We start from the raw sequence: 12334 nt of genomic DNA on the forward strand, positions 1-12334 counted from the left end.
TCCTAGCTTGTGGCTTCTGTTGAGTGAGTGGGATGAGGTGGCAAGTGAGCAGGGTTAAGATCTGGTGCTTTGGATAATGTGGGCAGGCACGTGAGTAAGGGCTATGCTCTTGCTATCTGCTCCCTGGCCTGGGACACGGGGGGTGGGGGATGCTATACTGTAAGAACCAGGTGGAGAAGAGAAGGTCTGATTGGCTGGTCTGCAAATCAAAGGTGTGCTCAAGGCAAATCCCACGGACACACCACAACTACTGACATTCATAGGGTTATTAAATCCCTAGTGTGGATCCCCACGAAAGGGAGCAAAGTACAGAGCAAGCTGTTCTGACTTCCTTATGCTGAGAAACCGAAGCTTAGAGGAACTGCGAGGCTGAGCTCTCTTCATCCCCGCACACCACCGAGTCAATCTTGGTGTGTAACACAATGTTTTCTTGCATTTCTTTCTTTTGAGACCGGATTTCCACTGTGTAGCCTGGCTGTCCTTGAATTCACTACATAGACCAGGGTGGCCTCAAACTCACAAGACCCACCTGTCTCTGCCTCCAAAGTGCTGGGACTAAAGGTGTGTGTCAGCACGGCTTGCCTCTTCCCTATCATTTATATATGAGATATATATATATATATATATATATTTCACGTGCATGCATGTTTTGCGTCTGCACCCCATGTGTGTGCCTGGTGCCTATGGAGGTCAGAAGAAGGTGTTGGATCCCCTGGAACCAGAGTTAGGATGGTTGTGAGCCACAGTACACATGCTTGGAATTGAACCCAGAGCTTCTGCAAGAGCAAAATAAGTGCTCTAAACCACTGAGCCATCTCTCCAGCCCCCTTCCCCATCACTTTTAACGAGAGCAAATAAAAGCTAACACTAATGTTTTACCTCCTATTGCTGAGATCACAGAAGCATGCACACCTGGCTGTGGACCAGTCTTGATTATGTCTTTGCCAATACTCAGCCACTAATATTAACAGAACCGTTTAAGTGAATAGGTTTTCCTTAGATTACATAAGGAAAGTGTGCACAAATAATTTTTAAGAGCCAGCTGTTTATCACATTCAAATGTAAGAGGAAAGCAGACGAGGCACTTACTGTAAAAATGCTCTCAGTTCTGAAGCGTCAACACTGTCCACAGGAACAAGCTCATTTGTTAAGCCACTTGGCATCTGTCCAATGACGTGGAAATGAAAGCCAGGAGCTCTGGCTAACAGGACTGCCCTGTGCACTTTGAACAGAGAGCCACCGACAGAAAGAACAGTGTCCGTGTGAATCTCTTCCCTTAAAAGCCTGTTAGGGGAAAGGGTTACAGTTGGGTTAGTGACCTTAAAACAGATAATGGGTTTAACACAACCTACAAACCTAGAAACACGTAAGTAAATAGCAGAGGCCAAGCAAGATGGCTCGGACAGCAAAGCAGCTCACGCGAGGCTGGCCAATCAACTTCCTGGAACCCACATAACGGTCGGAGAAACCAACTTTACAGAAATAATTTAATAGAAAACCTGGGTTTGTTTGAGTTCATTTTAAAGAACACTACACTTAATACTGGTTTTGACTCTGATTTTCTTAAAATTTAATCAAAACAAAGAGGATTTCACTTAAAAAAAAAGTAAAAACATTTGAAAATATTTTCTTAATTCTACTAATGCATCTCATTCTCTGCTACTGTCCTGGCTATTTTTATGTCAACGACACAACCTGGAGTCCTCTGGAAGAAGAGACAACTCAAATGAGAAGATCCGGGAGGCATTTTCTTAACTAGAGAATGGGGGTAACTCCATCCCTGGGCTGGTGGCCTTGGGTTCTGTGAGAAAGGAGGCTGAGCAAGCCACAGAGAGCAAGGAGTAAACACCCTTCACGGCCTCCACATCAGCTCCTGCCTCTGCGGTCCTGACTTCCTTCCCTGAGACTACAATGTGGAAGTGGAAGTCCGATAAACCTTTTCCTCCCCTAGCTGCTTTGTCATGGTGTTTCTTCACAGCAACAGAACCATAACTAAGACAGCTACTTACATTGATTTTCCTTTAAAATGTACCCTCTAGAGTTTTATAATGGAAATACAGAGCAGAAAGTTAACTGAGCTTCTGACTATTAATGAATCAATTGTTCAAAAATCATACTAAAATGGAGCCAAAAATGTATATAGTCTGCACCAAGAAACAAGACCTAACAATAGATAATTCAGGGAGAGGGGGAGAGAGAAGGGAGAAGGGGAGGATTGGGAGAGCTTGGGGGAATGGGATGGTTGAGATGGAGGAAGGGTGGATATGGGAGCAGGGAAGGAGATATCTTAATTAAGGGAGTCATTTTGGGGTTGGCAAGAGACTTGGCTCTATAGGGGTTCCCAAGTGTCCAAGGAGATGTCCCCAGCTAGGTCCTTGGGCAGCAGAGGAGAGGGTGCCTGAACTGGCCTTATCCCATAGCCACACTGATGAATATCTTGCATATCACCATAGAATCTTCATCCGGCGATGGATGGAGATAGAGACAGAGACCCACATTGGAGCACTGGACTGAGCTCCCAAGGTCCAGATGAAAAGCAGAAGGAGGGAGAACATGAGCAAGGAAGTCAGAACTGCGAGGGGTGCGCCCACCCACTGAGACGGTGGGACTGATAGAAACTGTGTTAATTACCAAGTCTGAAATGCAGCGTTGGGTGTCAAGAATGTGACATTTATACTCTTTCCCATCCCCACCAGAGTTAATCATGCTGTAATCTATTATTCAAAAATGACACACTCAGGAGATAAACCCACTTGAATGCCTAGTGTACGCATGTCGTTATAGCAAAGCCCACTGATTTCATGTGTACATAAACTGGAAAATAGAGAATTTCATCGTCTGTCTTTTTCTCTCTTTTTACTAACTATGTATTTCTGCTCTCTACAAACTTAAAATATTGTGTCTCACTATGCCACATCACCGGTATCATCAAGGAATGATTCTCAGAGGACTTCTGTATTGCAGGATGTAACAGGCAATCACACCTGAGTACCACAGGAGGATCATGCACTGGGTAAAGAGACCCATTGCTGTGAAAGCTTGGAAAGCAGCCAATGACACTCAAACTCCCCTAAGGCTGAGCTAAGGGCTCCTTCCCCAATCCCATTAGGCTAGGTCCATGCCTCTGTTACAGCATCTCTGTCACTGCCTCATTGTGTTTGTGCATCTCTCCCCACGAGATAATGAATTCCCAAAGGGCAAAGCTGTCTGTCATCAGGACACAGAGGGCTCAGTGTTTGCTTGTCCACGGACCCCACTTTACATTAAAGGAAGCAAATGCTCCGAGTACAGAAGCTTTCAAAACTCTGCAAATATGTTTAGCTTGGTCAGTTTTTTTCACAGAGAGTCTTTTCGAAGGTAACTAACAAAGTTTACAAAGTGTGTTGTGCTGAGCCCTGCTGCTGGTGACGTGGGACTTCCTACCCTAGAGGCCCATACTGAGCAGAGTCTTCTCATGTGGCAAGTTCCCAGGAGACCAAGAGTCTGACAATTGAGGTAACTTTACAGAGAATGCTCTTACAAGTCCACTCCATAACGGACAGCACCAAACCTGGCTATTTTCTCTGGACACACATATCTGTTTGATTTGTATACACTGGGCATATTATCTACTGATAAAATAGAATACAGACAATAATATACTACAATCAAATTTATTCAAAGCTTAACAACAACAAAAGTACTGTTTTCTCAAATTTTAGCTGAAAACTGAAATTATACACTAAATTTGTTCCTCTCTCCCACCCGGCTTTTCTGATGACCCCACTATCCCTCCTAAAGTGAACAAGGAAGCTTCCAACTGGTAGCCAGCTAAGGAGGATATCAGCCTAGTATACCAGAGGCCCTGGATTTGATTCTCACATGCCTGGAATTCCAGACAAACCAGAGGTGGAAGACGGAGAATCAGGACTTGGGGCTTATGCTAGGTCTCTTTCAGCTGTGTTCATCTGGCCCACATTAGACCCTGCCTCAAAACAACAAAGTTAGATACGTGTGGTAACCAAACAGTACTGGGGAATCCTGTTCATAACAGATGCTAACCAGAGTATTTGTTACATTTTTTAAAAATAGGCAACATATACATACATATACACATATTGCAAATATAAAGATTTTTCATTTTATAAAATCACTTTTATCAGTTGCAAGTGTATCTTGCATTTTCTGTAAGTTAAAAATCTGACTCGCACTGACTTAAACTGAGTTTCCTTGACAACCCTACCACCCCTTCTAAAGTGAACAAGGAAGCAACATCAGTAAACGTCAGTGAAACTGAGTGCTCGCCGGCTCACCTCCCTGCTCACCCGGCACTGAGTGCTCGCCAGCTCACCCAGCACTAAACTGAGGGCTAGCCGGCTCACCCAGCACTAAACTGAGGGCTAGCCGGCTCACCCGACACTAACTGAGTGCTCGCTGGCTCACCCGCACTAAACTGAGTGCTCTCCTGCTCACCCCGCACTAAGCTGAGCACCCGGTACTAAACTGAGTGCTCGCCAGCTCACCCTGCACTAAACTGAGTGCTCGCTGGCTCACCAGGCACTGAAAGCTCAGGAAGAGCAGGCCGGAGCAAAGGCCCAGCATATTTCCATCTTTCTCTTTGCTGTCTACTGTTCTGCCCTGCCGTAGTTCATCTTATACTGATGTGAAGGTAGTGACGGACAGAATACCACAGACAAGGTATTTACAACACACACGTTTATTGGCTCACAGTTCTAGAGGCTGGCAGCTTCTGATCTCAAGATGCTGACATCTGGCAAGGGCTTCACCATCACAAGGTGGAAGGCAGGACGGCAAGCAAGACCAAAAGAGGGCCAGCGTGCAGCACACATTGGCGCAGGTCAAAGCTGATGTCAAGGATCTTCCTCAACAGCGCCCTCCGCCCGCTGAAGCAGAGGCTGGCTCACTGATTGGCGGGCTGGCCAGTAAGCCCCCACACGCCTCCTGTCTGCCTTCCAGGTACTAAGACTACAGTGTCCACCATGTCCAGCTTTTTATGTGGGTTCTGGGGTACTGAACTCTCCTCTTCAGAAGCTCTTTACTGTTGAGCCTTCTCCTTAGTCCCAAATTCAGTCTTAATTTAATTAAAGGACCCAGCTTCACCCACAGAATGGAACCCTGAAGGCCTAATCACAACTTAAGGACCGCCAATGACAGTTAAATTGAACTCAAATCAGAGCATAACCTACAGAAAGCATTTCAGACCCCTACTAAGTTTGGTTACCATAAACACTGTGTGAGTGTGAAGGACGTGCTGAGAACACACAGACAACAGAACACTAAAACACAATGCTCACCCCGTGGAGTCCTAAGCACAGAGGAGAAATCCAGGTCTGGAAACTGGAAGAGGATGACACATTCAACAGCAAGGACACTCCCTGACCCCAACCCCATCCACCCCAGACAAGACACCACACAAGCCTGTCTGCGAGATACGTGGATTAAATGTGACCTTTAAAGACTTTGTAAGACTTGGTTAGAAAAGCAACGTGGAAGGGGGTTCCTGGCTTTATTCTTTACAACCTGATCCATAGGATGCTTTGGGTGTGGCACACAGCAGGGGCTTTTGAAGGCAAAACTCACACCCTGGAATCTCGCTCTGCAGCTGCAAACATGAAAGTAAACAGGAGGTGAGGAACTTTACAGACCCTTCTACTGGAGGAGAGTCAACAGCCTGAATGTCGGGCAAATTGGTCTTTCAGTAACCAGTCAATAGTGAGTAGTGACAGAGAGGATGAAATTAAAATACATATACATAATAAAACTAGAGCTGATTAGATATAGATGCGAAGGTAGAAAAAAATCTTTGGTTTGGATAATCGGATGCTGCTGATGTCACAACCTTTAGTCTGTAGTGTAGCCCAATCTCTCTCCTCAAGTCATCTCTTCAGATGTATCTCCAGTTATGTTCAAGATAGAGCCTCCTGAACAGAGCCACTTTCTACTGTTCCCTTTCTCAGCTCCCCCACATGTTCAGTCAACAACCCTGCTAACGTTCCCACTCCCACTGTCAGTATGGAGCCCTCAGCTATAACAAGTCCTAGCTGACTTGTTTCTGACTTCTCTTTACAAAGGCATTTTCTCAATTCAGGTTCCTTTCTTTCAGATGCCTCTTAGTTTGGGTCAAGTTGATATAAAACTAACCAGAACAAAGTCAAATCTACTTATATAACCCTATTTTTTGTTTTTTGGTTTTTTTTTTAAAAAAACATATATCCCAATACCTTCATCTCATCTGAACTGTACTGTATCTAAGCCAACATTAGCTTAATATGTTAGTTAAGCAAGGAAACTCCTCCAGGAAGAGACAGACCATGATGATCTGGGGACTCCTCCAGGGAAGGAGTGTTAGCGAGATGACATACTTTTCCTCCCCGGAAGCCCATCCCTCCGTGCGACTACTAGCAGCCCGATGGCAGTGTGACAGGACAAGACACTGCAGAGATCCTCCACCTTGTATTCTTGCTGAGGCCATTTCGCGTGTAACTAGAATTTGGTCTCCTCGGTAGAAAATCACATGAAAAATTAACCAGTTCTATTCTAGGACCCTGAAGTCAAGATGCCCAGCTGACTGAGCTTCTGCTAAACTGTGAAAACCTCCCCTGCAGCTAACCACTTACGTTCTACTACAGTGCTTGCTTGTGGAACACTCCCTCTGATGTGAATGTCCTTCTGTATGTGTGCTGCTTTTATGGGTTGATGAATAAAGTTGTTTAGGCCAATGGCTTAGCAGAGTAAAGCCAGGTAGAAATCCAAAGAGAAATAGAGAGAGTAGGCGGAGTCAAGGAGACATCATGTAGCCGTGCAGTAAACAACAGCCTTGTGGCAATACACAGATTAATAAAAATGGGCTAAGTTAATAGTGATAGGTAGTCGTAAGAAGCCTAAGACATTGACTAAATAACTGTAACTGATGATAAGCTTCAGAATGGTTATTTCATATGTGGCTTCAGGAACAGGTGGGCGGAGAAAAACCGGTCGATGGGGGCCAGCAGGATGGAGAATACTTCTAGCTACATCTACCTGCAGCTGCAGGTTCTCTCTTTAAAAGCCCCTTGCTCTAAATGCTTAGATTCCCTAAGCGTAGTCCCAGCTGGCAAGACTGAATTCGCTCAACTGGCTATAAACTCTGTCAGAGTGGTCATCTCTGGCCAGCGGGCAAGCTCTCCCTGACAACAGAAAGCAGCTCGCCTGCTTGTCTGGGTCCAAACTCAAAGCTAACGTTTACCTTTTCTTTTCTTGTTTTTTTTTTTTTTTTGTTTTTGTTTTTGTTTTCTGAGACAGGGCTTCTCTGTAGCTTTGGAGTCTGCCCTGGAACTCAACTTGTAGACCAGGCTGGCCTCAAACTCACAGAGATTCACCTGCCTCTGCCTCCCGAGAGCAGGAGGCACGTGCCGCTGCGGCTGCCGCAGCCGCCGCCAGGCTCTACCCTTTTCTTTCAGACACTGGCCCAGACGCGAGACTTCCTCACTCTTCTCTGGAAACACCCCTCACATCACTTGGTCCTTGTCCTCCACTGGGGAGCCTGACAGTTTTCTCAGACCCAGGCACCTGCCAAGATTTACAACTTGCCTATTGAGGTCTTTCTTTAAATTAGTTTATTAACGAGACTTATGAATTCAGAAAAGAAAACCTCAGTTTTCTCGGTAAAATATGGAGCCCAATGTTGAGGATCCTATAAAACAAAACAGAACAACCAAAAAGAAAGAAATTGATTGATTTTGGAATAAGGGCCAGAGAAATGGTTCAGAGGCCAGAAGCACATACTGTCTTGCAGGAGAACCTGAGTTTGGTTCCTTTCACCAACATCGTTCTTCCCAGTGAGAAAACACTGGCCACACTTAGCACAGGTCTGGGTGTGGCTAATCAACGCCCAAGGAAGAGCGGTCCTTGAACAGACCACCTCAGGCTAATAGCATTTCACCTCTGCTGACTTCCTTAATTCAAGCCCTAGCCCCAGGTTGCACTTTGAACAGTTTAAACAGAGCCGAGAGAGTGCAAGCCTGGCCACTTGGGCAGACGAGGCGTTTGCACAGCAAAGATATTTAAATACATCAGTGGAGTGTTTTCAGAATAGCTGTTACCCAGGGTCATTTTTCCCACTTGGCAGAATCAAGCTTTTCCTGAGACGAGCGGGGGGGGGGGGGGGGGGGGGGGGAGGAGGGGGGGGGGAAGGACACTTAATGGCAGACTAGGACGTAATTGTAGCTGTGACCCTGCGCGGGTCCCTGCTAGAGGAATGTTGACTGTTGTTCCGCCCTTCATTTCAAAGTAACCACTCGTTTTCCTAATTGTATCATTTTACAACTTTTTAAAGACAGGCTTACGTTTCAGGGCCTGGATGCAGTCCGACCTCAACAACACCCCCACCCGCGCGCCCGTGTGTGTGTGTCTGTGTGTGTGTGTGTGTGTCTGTGTGTGTGTGTGTGTCTGTGTGTGTGTGTGTCTGTGTGTGTCTTTGTGTAAAGTCTTTGAACTAACACGAACAGGCGCTGCTCCGCATCATTACAGTTTTCATTTCTGTCTTCCTTCTGAATGCGCGTGTGCGGTCCGCAACGCTCGAGGCTGGCTCCTGACGCCGGGCAGAGCCCCTCGGGGAGACGGCGAGCGCCCCGCAGGCGCCTCAGGACCGGAGCGAGGCGGGGAGGGAGGGAGGGAGCTGCGCCGGTCCCGCCTCCTACCTGAGCACGTCGCGGCTGAGCTGCTCCGACACCACCGCCTTCAGCTTGCGCCGCTCCCCGGGACCCTTCCTGGGCACCCCTTTCCTGCCGAGTCCGGGGGACCTCGGGAGCACCGCGGGGGGCGCGCCGCCCGCTGCACAGTGGGCCATCGTCGGCCACGGAACCCGGCGAGCCAGGCCCCGCGGGACCGGGACGAGGGGCGTTCCCGCTCGCACTGGCTCGCCGCGGAACCCGCCCCCAGAAGAAAAGTTCCCGCCCCGTCTTGTTCGCAGCCGGGCCCTAAACGCGGCGGATGCCGTACCAGGAGCCCCGGGTTCCGGAGCCATGGTCACGTGACCCGGGCGCTGCGCGCAGGCCCAGTCGCTCCGTTTGCGTTGGCTCGCCGAGGGCCGCCTAGTCTCGGGAGGAGGAAGTCCTGAGAGCTTTAGTCTGTTCTTTAAAAAAGCTTTATGGAGGATTGCGCCCTCCGTCCTCTTTATCTTTGAGGGACGGGGGTCACCAGACTTTTCCAGTCGTGAGTCTTAGGTCGCCTGTGCAAAGGTCGGGTTCAGAGGTCGAGGGTCAGGATTCTGGAAGATCGATGTGACATTCTCTCCAGATATACAGAGCATTGCTCTCGGTCTCTGTCTATAGACTGTCCAGTGGACGTCATGGGTTCTAGGCCTGGGTCTGGTTATCTTGAGTAAGTGACGTCGCTGGCTTCTGGTTCAGGTGCAGCCTTGAGTGTAGCGGGGTTCCTGACTAAGCAATGTTTGCGTGTCTAAAAGGCATGTTTTACTATGTTCATTACACCTTACTGAAGCTCAGCTTTGAGCAATACATGTTTCCGGTTAAGAAAAACTTGAGAGTTAACCCTCCCACTATTTGCGGGTCTCTACTCCCTTTCCCCATTCCTGTTTTCCTCTCACCACTGTGTCTGCCCCTCTTGAAAGGCTTCCCACACAACTCTAGAAATTTCAAGCCAGGATCTGCTTTTATTCGTGCAAACTTGAATGTGGTAGGTCCAAAGGAAACTCCATTCCCCCAAATTACAGTGGTTCAACAAAAGTCAGCATTCCTCAGGAACTTGTAAAGCCAGTTCCCCTCCACCAAAGGGAGCCATTTCCATTGTCACTGGCAGAAGACACAGTGGTCCTGGGTTGTATAGAAAGCAAGCTGTGTGAGCCACTCAAGTCAGGAAGCAGCTGCCCTCCCTGGTTCCCATCTCTGCGCCTGCTGGAGTGCTTGCCCTGGCTTTCCTCAGTGATGGGCTGTGATCAGAACATGAGTCAATAAACCCTTTCTTCCCCAAGGACAGTATCTGTGCCACTTAGAGTAAAAACCACTAACTTTTTCTGTTATGGATAATGTTTAGGAATAAAACTAAACAAAGGAGATTAGATTCAGGGCCTTGTTTGGAAAAGAAAAAAGAGGGAAAAACTTTTTGTGGGATTATGCTCTTGCACACTGTAAAGATTTGTCGCTCATATTGGTTTAATAAAACACTGATTGGCCAGTAGCCAGGCAGGAAGTATAGGCGGGACAACCAGACTAGGAGAATCCTGTGAAGAGGAAAGGCAGAGAGTCAGTTACCAGCTGGATGCAGAGGAAGCAAGATGAGAATGCCTCACTGAGAAAAGGTACCAAGCCATGTGACTAAACATAGACAAGAATTATAGGTTAATTTAAGTTGTAAGAGCTTGTTAATGATAAGTCTGAGTTAATAAGCCAAACAGTTTATAATTAATATAAACATCTTTATTTTTTGCTAGGACTGAGCGGCTGCAGGACTGGGTGGGACAGAGACCTCTGTCTACGCTTTTCCTCAAATGATAATTTTTATTTAGTTCACAGTTTCTGCCTACGAGTTCTTCCCCTCTTTCCAACATGACCTGAACATTTTTAATGCTGTGGATGCACTTTCACTGCTTGTACACATAGGCTGCTTGGAGGTCTAGGTATGAACTGAATAGCTTGGCATATACTGGATGCTTCAGGGCAAATTTCCTGAAGGCCGAGTAGGAAACCTGAGCTGACTCCTTGCCAGCCATCTCCTGGAAGAGTACGGAAACATCTAGGTCTGGCACCCCTAACGCGGCCCGGAGTATAGTTGTTAACTCTTCTTCCGTTATGTAGCCGTCCTCATCAAGATCAAAAAGCTTAAACGACATTTGCAGGATCTTCTCCGTGTTGGCCGGGTTGCACAGGACTGTCAGCCCTATCACATATTCCCGGAAGTCGATGGTGCCGTCGTGATTTCTGTCAAAAAGAGAAAAAAGCTGACTCAGGGGCTCTGAAATTGGGAGTTTCAGATAATTCGAAAACTCTTCAATTCCAATCTTGCCTCCTTTTGAGGCGACTGCAATCTCGGCATATTTGTCCAAGTGCTTGTGGATATTGTCCCAGTCTAACTTCAGTTTCCGGCTGATGGTTGTGAATTCCACCAAACCAGCTTCCATGGGCAGTTGAAGGGCACCAGCAGAAACCATCAGTCTGCAGTCCTCGAAAGTGTGATCCGTCACAGGGAGTTTCAAAGCATTTGCCATGTTGATTCGGACTGAGTTGGCAAAAAGGATGGGATCTTTCTTTTCTTCCTCACTTGGGCTGTAAACAGGCATAAACTCCACTTCCACCCAAGTGAAGGGCTGACTCAGAGTCAGCATCAATGCCTGGACACTTGTGAAGCCCTGCCAGGTCCAGGTCACTGTGTCCACCGAGTTGGGGTACCTGAGCAGCACTGGCTGCACAGGGACACCTGGGGAGAAGGCCCCTAGTTTAAAAGTGATAAGACAGGAGCGATTGGTGCACACTCCTTCCGGGAAAATCAGAATCTGTGGCCACTTCATTTTGGATAACACTCGAGTCAGGATTTCATTCCGGGTAGACTTTCTAGAATTCGGATCTTCTCGTTTCACAAGCACAGGCTGAGTGGACAGGAGGCATTTCCCAGCCAATGGGATCTGCACATTGTGGCTCGCAGCGACCACGGAAGGGAGCCCTGCCACAACAACGGCGATTGCATCAAAGAAGGTGGAATGCGGCGCAGCGACGAAGATGGGGGCTTCTTCTCTGGTGGCCTTTTTCCCTTTGACCTTAACCAGGAACCCAGCAAAAAAGAACGTCACACGGAACAAGAACCGGAGGGCTGGCTTCATCAGATGCTTCCTCCAGCCTTTCATGGGCTTAGTAGGTCGCGTAGGCAAGTTAATGTTTGAGAGCGTGGCCATAGGCCAGAGGAAGAGGAAGAGGAAGGCGATGCAGGACACACGCACAGGTACCAGCACAGTGCCCAGGAGGATAATGCGAGCCCAGCGCCAGGCACTGAGGTGAGTCGGCTGTATGAAGGGGTTGGCCACTGCGGGTGGGAATAAGGACCTGTTCACTTCCCCAGCAATCTCGCTGTCCCACACCTCTAACTCAGTGGTGTCTGTGGTCCGTCTGCGCTCCATCAGGTAAGCCATGAAGCCTGCTTCTCAGCCTATGAGTATCCCTTCTCCCACATTCGAGTGCTGCTTCTGTTTGCACGTGATTAGCACCCTTAAAGTCAATTTCTGGTTAATAGGAAATGATGCATTCCCTTTAAAATTAGAAGAAAGACCCACAGGGAAATTAGGATCTCATCAAGTGAACAATCATGGTGTGTTGTTTTGATATATATGGTTAAAGAAATTTCACAT

The 12334-nt window shown here is 47.5% G+C and overlaps 2 protein-coding genes across 2 annotated transcripts in view; both read right to left on the reverse strand.

Annotated features, from left to right (window-relative positions):
• Positions 1 to 9164, reverse strand: part of Btbd8 (BTB domain containing 8) — a 58170-nt gene extending 49006 nt beyond the window's left edge. Inside the window, exons 1-2 of the mRNA XM_038323255.1 lie at positions 8679 to 9164; positions 1090 to 1284 (exon numbers count right to left, since the gene is read on the reverse strand). Coding sequence (XP_038179183.1) covers positions 1090 to 1284; positions 8679 to 9004 — 521 coding nt within the window. The 5' untranslated portion in view covers positions 9005 to 9164. The remainder of the gene's footprint in view (positions 1 to 1089; positions 1285 to 8678) is intronic.
• A 1415-nt stretch (positions 9165 to 10579) lies between these two features.
• On the reverse strand, positions 10580 to 12118 carry LOC119822347 (lysophosphatidylcholine acyltransferase 2B-like). The gene has a single exon (XM_038341493.1). It carries the CDS (start codon positions 12116 to 12118, stop codon positions 10580 to 10582), a length of 1539 nt encoding a protein of 512 aa, XP_038197421.1.
• Between the last annotated feature and the right edge of the window lie 216 nt (positions 12119 to 12334).

Source organism: Arvicola amphibius, chromosome 1 (genome assembly GCF_903992535.2).
Source record: "Arvicola amphibius chromosome 1, mArvAmp1.2, whole genome shotgun sequence".
Taxonomy (NCBI): Eukaryota; Metazoa; Chordata; class Mammalia; order Rodentia; family Cricetidae; genus Arvicola; species Arvicola amphibius.

What these genes read in the sequence shown, in the direction of transcription:
- LOC119822347 (XM_038341493.1), bottom strand. Translation starts at nt 12,118, where the DNA reads ATGGCTTACCTGATGGAGCGCAGACGGACCACAGACACCACTGAGTTA.